General features: G+C 37.9%; 1 protein-coding gene across 1 annotated transcript; it reads left to right on the top strand.

Annotated features, from left to right (window-relative positions):
• The first annotated feature begins 6,545 nt into the window (after window positions 1-6,545).
• On the top strand, window positions 6,546-8,678 carry LOC127808139 (galactan beta-1,4-galactosyltransferase GALS1). Its single transcript, XM_052346533.1, has 2 exons — window positions 6,546-7,810; window positions 7,967-8,678. The coding sequence occupies exons 1-2, from the start codon at window positions 6,657-6,659 to the stop codon at window positions 8,310-8,312; spliced, it is 1,500 nt and encodes a 499-aa protein (XP_052202493.1). The 5' UTR covers window positions 6,546-6,656; the 3' UTR covers window positions 8,313-8,678.
• Window positions 8,679-8,991: the final 313 nt, after the last annotated feature.

Below are 8,991 nucleotides of genomic sequence, written 5' to 3' on the forward strand. Positions count from 1 at the left end.
TTGGGGGGAATCCATAGCTGCTCTGCTCCTCTTGGAACCTGGTAGTCGCCTTCTTAATTAATCCGGCCAGTCTCAGCTGCTCAATTCGCACAACAATGAATTGAACTGTTGGTTTGACAATTAGAGATTTATTCACATCATCTTTTATTAGTGTTCGGTATGTGATTAAAACGAAATTGTTATGTTATTCAATACGGATAAAATCAAGAAAGTGTGGGTCCTTCCAACACACCTCCTGTATGTCCGTATCGGATAAACTCAATATGGGTAGAAGAGCATTTCTAATGACTGAAAAAGTGATTTTTAAGGATAAAATGCTGATATAAGACATTGATAAGAGTGTTAGTGCATGTAATACTTTTAAAAACAAAATCTTATGCACACTGGTACATTGAGTCCGAATGCCACATGTTGTTGCTTCTAGTTGACATGATGCAACAAGCTTGCAAAGAGGACTACCGTAGGACCTTTTCTAGAAAAAGTCACAAATAGTCAAGTCAATCATCATTTCGTATAGGGAAGAAGAAAGAGAATTAGAGACACTGATCACACATCTCATATTGGTTTGCTTTGTGTATTTAAATAGGATAATGGCATATTGAAACATTAGCTAAACTACTTGGAACAAGACTATTTTGAACTAATCTTTTGCTTATAATCACCATGCATCCCTAATCTTGTGAGATTTATTCTCTCTAGAATGTCAATCTTCTCGCATTTGAGGGCATGCTCATTTTTCTTTGATTCTGATTCTTCTTTTGTAACGACAATAGTTTGGCATTTCAAAAACAAATTTTGCTCGATTTAAAAGGTCTTGGGGATCTAACATGTGTAGGTGAGTATTATGTAATTTTATCAATAGATATTTCCATAAACTAGTAGTATAAGGTTAAATTTTGCATTTTTCTAACGGAAAGTTTTGCTTCCTCCACTCTTTCTAATGATAAAAAATCAGTCAACAACATTGTTCTATGCAAAACAGTCAATTTTTCTCTATTTTGTTCCTTATTCTTTCTATGCGCTCCTAAAGTTGCATGATTATTGATATAGAATATTTATTTATCACATTAAATCTAGTTGTTAGGATTTTCAATTAGCCAGACCTAATCCAAATCTCAACCCAAATCAAATCCTTGATATTTTGGTTCATTTATAATGGATTTGATCTAAATCCATTTAATCTTATTGTGGTCGAAATATAACAATATAATTTGTAATTCAGAATTGCCTTCAAGTCTTTGAGAGTTGCAAGATAGAAGACAATCAAAGGGCATGGAGTGTCTCTTGTGCTCATGAGCTCTAATGATTAAGTTACCTCAATTGAAAATTAAAAAAGTATGTAACATGTTTTTGTAAAATTTTTGGCATACGTGAAGAGGAGGGATAACTTTCTATTTATAGAGGTCATAGCTAATAGAAGATATAACACCAATTTCTTTTTGTTCCAATATTCAAGATAAAGATTTCAGAAGTGAATTGATGTGTTCTTGATAAGAGTATGATTGAGAGGGATCTGAGGGAGAATCCTCTTTTTTTGCCCCAAAAATAAGTTTGCTAGAAAGTCTCCCAAAAATCTCTTGTGTCGGGAAAGTTGATTCAGCCCTTTTTGATTTTTTTTTTTTTTCTTTTTAAGAGGGGAGAAAGGGTTTGAACAATCTCTTGGCCTTTTGAACTTAAGGTGTATTTGATAGCATGAAAAATGTTACATTGAAGGAATTAAATTCCATCTTTATTATTTGATACGCTATATTTTCCATAAAATTATACAACCATTAAAACATGTTTTTGTTTTTTTTTCATGAAAAATTCCATTTAGGGGGCGATTGTTTTTGCTTTCCATACAAGTTGAAAAATATTTTTCTTTCTAACTAAATGCTATCAAATACATCATTAGCATTTTTGGATCTATTCTATTTGCCACACTGAATTTATTTTTAAAATGAACTAGATGGACAAGTCCAATCGATTTATACTAACACTATTAGTCTTATGGCTAACTTCTCAATGTTCCTTTCTCTTTCCGAGTTCATGTGTCATTGTCCTTAGGCAAAAATAACCCTCGTCACCTTAGATTGAAAATTTTAAGAAAATATATTTTTAAGAGTATTTGTTAACAACAAAAAAATCATAAAGTATCTTTAAAGTGATTTAGGTGCTGACTGGTGAGTATGAGGTTGTGGGTTCAAATTTCCTTATATCCTTTAGTATGAATATTTTTTGTAATTATTTATATACTTAAAAAGATATAGTGATAGGGGTATGATATGTAATTTGTAGAGTGTTATGTATTGATTGATTTATAAAAATAAAAAAAGAGATAAAGAGTTAAATATAATTGATATAAGTATAATCTTTGTAATTCTAAATGTTGGTTGGAAGTAATTTTTTGTGAAAACGATTCCAATTTTTTGTTTTTGTTTTACTTCACAATTGAAGTTTCAATTGTTTTAATTAGAGAATATTTCAAAAGGCTATAACTGAAAATTTAACTATTTAATTTTGATTTTAGCAATTCAATCTTTAATTGTTACTACATTTAAAAATACGACGAGCTCTAGATGTTTTTTATAATTAAAATTTATTTTACAAAATAATAATTTATAAGTTATGAAAACAATCTTTACGCTAATACAAAAAAGAGTTTTCACACACATATATATATATATTATTTTTTGCTTTGTCATTTGCGACACTAAAAAATGAGAGTTCTTATACAAGGGCAGACAGATTGACAGAGAGAGTCACCGAATGAGGGCAAAAAGATTAAAATGCTCTCGTCTATTTTATAAATTTGTAAAGTGGGCCACTGCCATACTCTCTCATCTCCTTTCCCATGGCTGTCAATACAACCATTGCCTTTGTCTCGTCGACGTCCCCTCGTTGTCATTCCCTCGCTGATCACCACTGTATCCTTGGTGGAGGGAAGATGTAACAAGGATCGACGAGGGGAAGGCGACGGTTGCATCATCGGCCATGGAAAGGGAGAAAAGAGAGTAGGGCAGTACTCCACTTTATAAATTTACAAAGTAGATGAGGGCATTTTAATCTTTTTATTCTTATTCGATAAGCTCTTATAACTCTCAAGAATTTTCCGAAAAACAAAGAGCTATTCTTTGTCTTATGTTGGATTTAAGTTTAATCTATTATTGAGTTTGTCGTTTGCTAGTACAAACAAGTAGAAAGTGTTTGTTGAAACTTGTGATAATTATCTCAAATAATTAATTATCTCTATGGGACGAAGTTCGTCCTCTAGCTCAGTACCTACCACGCCTCAAATAATTGTTCTATTCGGTTTGAATTATTTATTTAAACATCAAATTAGTGTTTTTATTTCATAATAGAACTCACAAAAATAATTTTATTAAAAAGAAATTCTTTTAACTTATTATACCAAACAAGCTAGAATTCCTTAACAATTATATGCCCAACTGTTCACATAAAGTAAATGATTTAATATTTTTGTTTGATTGGAATGGGTTCTTTTTGTTTTCTAGTACACAGGGGAAAGAAGAATAATAAATTGTACCATTTTATATAAAAGCGAATTTTGAACAAAATTAAATTTAAATATGTATTTGCATGCTGTCTGTCAGTGTCAGCCAAAATGGACTCTTGCTTTAGTTTCCAACAATGAGTTATGGTTCTTCACGTGTGCATCGCCTGGTTCGCATTTCTTATATCGGAGAAAAATGAGACAGCGTACCCCATATACAGTACACCAATTCAATTCAGAAAAACAGTATGCTCATCAAAATAATAATATATATTTAAGTATAAATATATCACTTGAGATTATCGTCTTTATATAAATCGCAGATAAAAATTTTATCTCATTACGTAGAATAAAAAATCAAATTCACGACCTACAAGTATAAATCTTAATTTATTGTGATTTAATCATTTGACATTGTCCTTGAAGCAGTATAAATATATAACTTGGTATATAAAGTGGTGTATCATAAAAAAAAAAAAGTCCAAAAATAAATTAATTAAATAATAGATCAACCCAACCTAATCAAGATGGCCTAATAACAAAAGACCGTACAAGATCCACGACAAGTAACCAACATGGCTCACAGGCTGGCGAAGAAGACTGCGGGGAGGGCCCATGCGGCCCTGCCATGTGGACATGGGAGTAGCCCCTGCACCCATGAGCTTGCCATGGGCAAGGTCGTCTGCCTCAATCGCAGTCTCAGGGCTGGGCACGGGGGATGGGGTATCCTCATTTCTTAGGGCTTCTCCTTTGCCAAAATGTTTTCCCGAATATTGGAGGGTCTCACGCAATTCGCAAAGCATGATAATTTCAACATTCAAAAATTCTTTCGAAAATATGAATGTTAATCGCAAGAGATTGACGTTATCTGTAAGAATTCTAATTAGATTTCTTAGAATTACTCCATATATTTCTATACATAAGTGGGTATTCATTCTAAAAAAATACATTTCTAATACTTGTAAAAATTTTGCTCTACTATTTTTAGGATTTTCAATCTTTGACTTAACTATTGAAATATTTGTGCGAGAATTTTCAAATTGTGTTTTCTTGGTGATCAGATAATAATATTTTTAATTAAATAAATATATTATTATATTTTAATAACAAGACAAAAATTGTTCATTTGCTATGATTGATTTGGTGAGGGAATAAAAAAATATGATTCCCGTGATAAATGAGATAGCGATTGCGCTGCAAAGGCCCGTAAAAGAAAGCAATGGATGAAGTTTGCATGGCAATGGCACGGACGTGGCCTGTTTAAACCCACTAAGAAAGCCAGTTCGACTAGATGGCAAATTCCAACCAAGCACTTGTAGTTGTAATCTGATGTACTTAGACCTTGTATATTTTATTATATAAATTTAACTTCATTACACTATATTATATTATGTTATTCTATTCAAGGAACAGTATGGAAATGTTTTTATGAAAATTCATAATATAAAATACCCTTATGAACTATCACAGTGATAAAGCAAGCAGATTCTTTGGGGGGATTGATTCTTGGGATCTCCATGCCATTAGAAATGGTTAGCTAAATATTCACTTCAAGTGTATATAAGTTATATTTACATTTAAATTTATTTGAAGATGCATCCAAAGAGAATATTACTCTCCTTGAGAATTAATCGGGTGAAATTTGGATAGTCGGGATAATTAAAATAAAAAATTAAATATATAGAAATGAAATGAAACAAATGAAACTCTCAATCAATAATACCTTCAATTACCGCGAGTGATAGCGCTTAATTTAAAAATAAAAAGCTTAATGCATATTTTAGTCTCTGGACTAATAAAAAAATAGTTTTAAGGATATCAACTAAATTGTACTCACTATTCATCTCTGATCAAAATAATTTTATACACTTTTAGTTCCTGATTTAACCGACGTTAACTTTGCTTCGTTATGTTGTCATGTCACTCCTCAGCACTGCTACGTCACCACGGCTTAATGTATTTTTTAGTTCATGGACTAATAAAAAAATGACTTTAAGAATATCAATTAAATTGTGTTGACTATTCACTCTTGGACAAAATAATTTTATACACTTTTAGTCCTTGGCTTAACCGACGTTAACTTTGTCTCGTTACGCTACCACGTCACTCATAACATCCACGTTTGCTATCCATATTTTTATACAAAAAAAAAAAAAAAACAACAACGTCTACACACACCCAACCATGGTTGCCGGTGGCTATAGGGAGTTATTTTTCCCCCTTCTCCTTCTCTCCTCGTTCTGGACCGTTCTTGCCTCTGCATTTGTCGTCGATTCAGCCATTGCCGGTTGCCTTGGAACGACCGAGGGTCGGGGACATTAAACCCAGCGATCGGAGAATGATTAGGAGTTGGGGACCAAGGTTATGGGGTTCCCCGACCCCCAACAGCCGATGGCCATGGCAGCTAGTCGCCAGACCGCTAGGTTCCCGGTCCCAACTAAGGCTAGGTCGGGGAACCCAACCTCCGCATCGCTGTGGTCGGGGAGCTCAACTGTGGAGACGTTTTTTTTTATATATAAAAATATGGACAATAGACGTGGATATTATAAGTGACGTGACAGCGTGACAAGACAAAGTTAACGTTTGTTAAGTTAGGGACTAAAAGTGTATAAAATTATTTTGTTTAGGGATGAATAGTAAGCACAATTTAGTTGATATCTTCAAAGTCATTTTTTTTATTAGTTCAGGAACTAAAAAATGTATTAAGCCGTGCTGACGTAGCAGTGCTGAGGAGTGACATGTCAGCGTGATGAGACAAAGTTAACGTCGGTTAAGTCAGGGACTAAAAGTGTATAAAATTATTTTATTTAAGAATAAATAGTGAACACAATTTAGTTGATATTTTTAAAGTCATTTTTTTATTAGTTTAAGAGTTAAATTAAGTCAAAACAAAATAATACATCCAATGACATGGCACACGTCCCATCATCCAAAGTTGTGTGGGGTGGGAGCCAGTGGCAGTCCGGTAAATGAGACAAGATCTCGAGGCAATAAATTATTGATGACAGCCGAGAAAAGGGTAAGTTCAGCTCAGCTGAGCTCCGTGGTTGGTTAAGACATCTCTCGTTGACCACCTCCACATAACAAGTGTCGGTTCTCTCCCGCCCTTTCTCCATTCCCATCCCATCCTATTCCGCCACCGCTCACTGTCCACTAAGCCACCATGCCCGGTGGCCCCCCCTCCCTCTCCGACCGTTCGGAAATTAGGAAGGACGGCCCCCCGCCGCAGCTGCCACAGCTCTCGCTCTCCGGAAGCCCCCTTTCTAGAATCTTCCTGTGTTTTCAAGTGAAGCCCTTGGCGGCCACATTGCTCGCCCTCACCCTCGTCATGCTCATCTGGAACCTCCAGCCTTACTACGACAGCCTCTTCTTCCCCACCTCCCCTCCGCCTCCGCCATCTTCATCTCTTCCACTCACTGCCATCACTCAGAATCAGAAGCAGAATCTCCTCACTCCCGCCGCCGATCCCAGCAAGCGCCTTTTCCACGCCTACGGCAATGCCGCAGCCCTCTTCGTCCAAATGGGCGCCTACCGCGGTGGCCCCACCACCTTCGCCGTCGTGGGCCTCGCCTCCAAGCCCGTCCACGTCTACGGCCGGCCCTGGTTCAAATGTGAGTGGATCTCCACCAACATCTCCTCCTCTTTCAAAGCCAAGGCTGTAAAAATGCTTCCGGATTGGGGCTACGGCCGCGTCTACACCGTCGTCGTCGTCAACTGCACCTTCGCCCGGAATCCGAACGAGGACAATACTGGCGGCAAGCTTGTCGTTTACGCCTACTACGGGGAATCCCCAAAAAGGTACGAGAAGTTCACGGCGTTGGAAGAGGCGCCCGGGACCTACGACGAGTCGAAGTATCGACCGCCGTACCAGTACGAGTACCTGTATTGCGGATCCTCGCTGTACGGCAACCTGAGTGCCGCCAGGATCCGGGAATGGATGGCGTACCACGCGTGGTTCTTCGGGCCCAGCTCGCATTTCGTGTTCCACGACGCCGGCGGAGTTTCGCCGGAGGTGATGGCGGCGCTGGAGCCGTGGGTGAAAGCCGGGAGAGTGACGGTACAGGACATCCGGGCACAGGCCGAATACGACGGCTACTACTACAACCAGTTCCTCATTGTGAACGACTGCCTTCACCGGTACCGGCACGCCGCCAACTGGACGTTCTACTTCGACGTCGACGAGTACATCTACCTTCCCGACGGCAACACTCTGGAATCAGTTTTGAATGAGTTCTCGAATTATACCCAATTCACGATTGAGCAAAACGCAATGTCGAGCGTGCTCTGCTTGAATGATTCTTCTCGAGACTACTCCAGGTTCAATCATCACTTCTAAATTATTGGTGCGGTTGAATTAGCAACTGAATAATTAGAATATCCACAACTCTGATTAGATTAAGTTTTTTGTTCTTAATTTGATTCTCTATTCACAATTATAAATTGAGTTCTGAATTAGATATGAACTTGAAGCAGGGAATGGGGATTTGAGAAGCTGGTGTTCCGGGACTGGAGAACGAAGATCAGAAGGGACCGGAAATACGCGATTCAGGCGAAGAACGCGTACGCGACGGGGGTACACATGTCGGAGAACGTGATCGGAGGGACGCTGCACCAAACGGAGACGAAGATCAGGTACTATCACTACCACAACTCCATCACCGTGCCCGGCGAGCTTTGCCGGCAGCTGCTACCTATGTCAGCCAAGCGCAACCTCACCTGGCTGGACAATGTACCTTACTTTTACGACGACAGCATGGTGAGGCTCGCCCCGATTATCAAGCGATTCGAGCTCTCATCCATAGGATCCTCCGTCCATTAAAAGAAGAAAGTAAATTAAAGTTTGTTTCTTTTTCTTTTGGGTTCCCCAGAAACTTGATTAATTATCCTTTTTGGGTTTCTTCTTCCTGTGAAGATCAGATTATATTTATATATTGGGATTGAGTTGGAAAGAAGAGCCAGAGATTTGGGAGGCAAGAGAGAGAGAGAGAGAGAGAGAGGCTGCTGTGGTGTGGTGTGTACATTAATGGGGTCCTCAAAAATCACTTGCATATTTGTTGTAAAGAGATGGAATGTTCAAAAAATTTATTGGTTTCTTCGATTTCAGAATTTTGTAAATTCCTTCTTCATCCTTAAAGAATGGCTGAAATGGAAAATTTGTTCTCTGTGCGTACTTTGTCTGATGTGGTCTGGTGGTGGTTGATTCACCGTTACGATTGGTGTTTGCCTTGAGAACGTTGCAAAAGAATATCACTCCACTCCAATCCACTGCAGCAGCATTCGATGCTGGTACTGAGTGCGTGTGAGTGTGAGTGTGAGTGTGAGTGTGTGTGTGTGTGAGAGAGAGAGAGAAAGAGAGACAGAGAAAGAGAGACAGAGAAAGAGAGCCGTTTGGTTAGAAATATGAATGATTAAGGCACATGACAAAGGTATAGCAGCATCTACCAAAACCAAGGGGCAATGCATATCCATCCAATAATGTCATCAAGACCTTCGCCATG

This window comes from Diospyros lotus, chromosome 8 (genome assembly GCF_014633365.1).
Source record: "Diospyros lotus cultivar Yz01 chromosome 8, ASM1463336v1, whole genome shotgun sequence".
NCBI classification, from domain to species: domain Eukaryota; kingdom Viridiplantae; phylum Streptophyta; class Magnoliopsida; order Ericales; family Ebenaceae; genus Diospyros; species Diospyros lotus.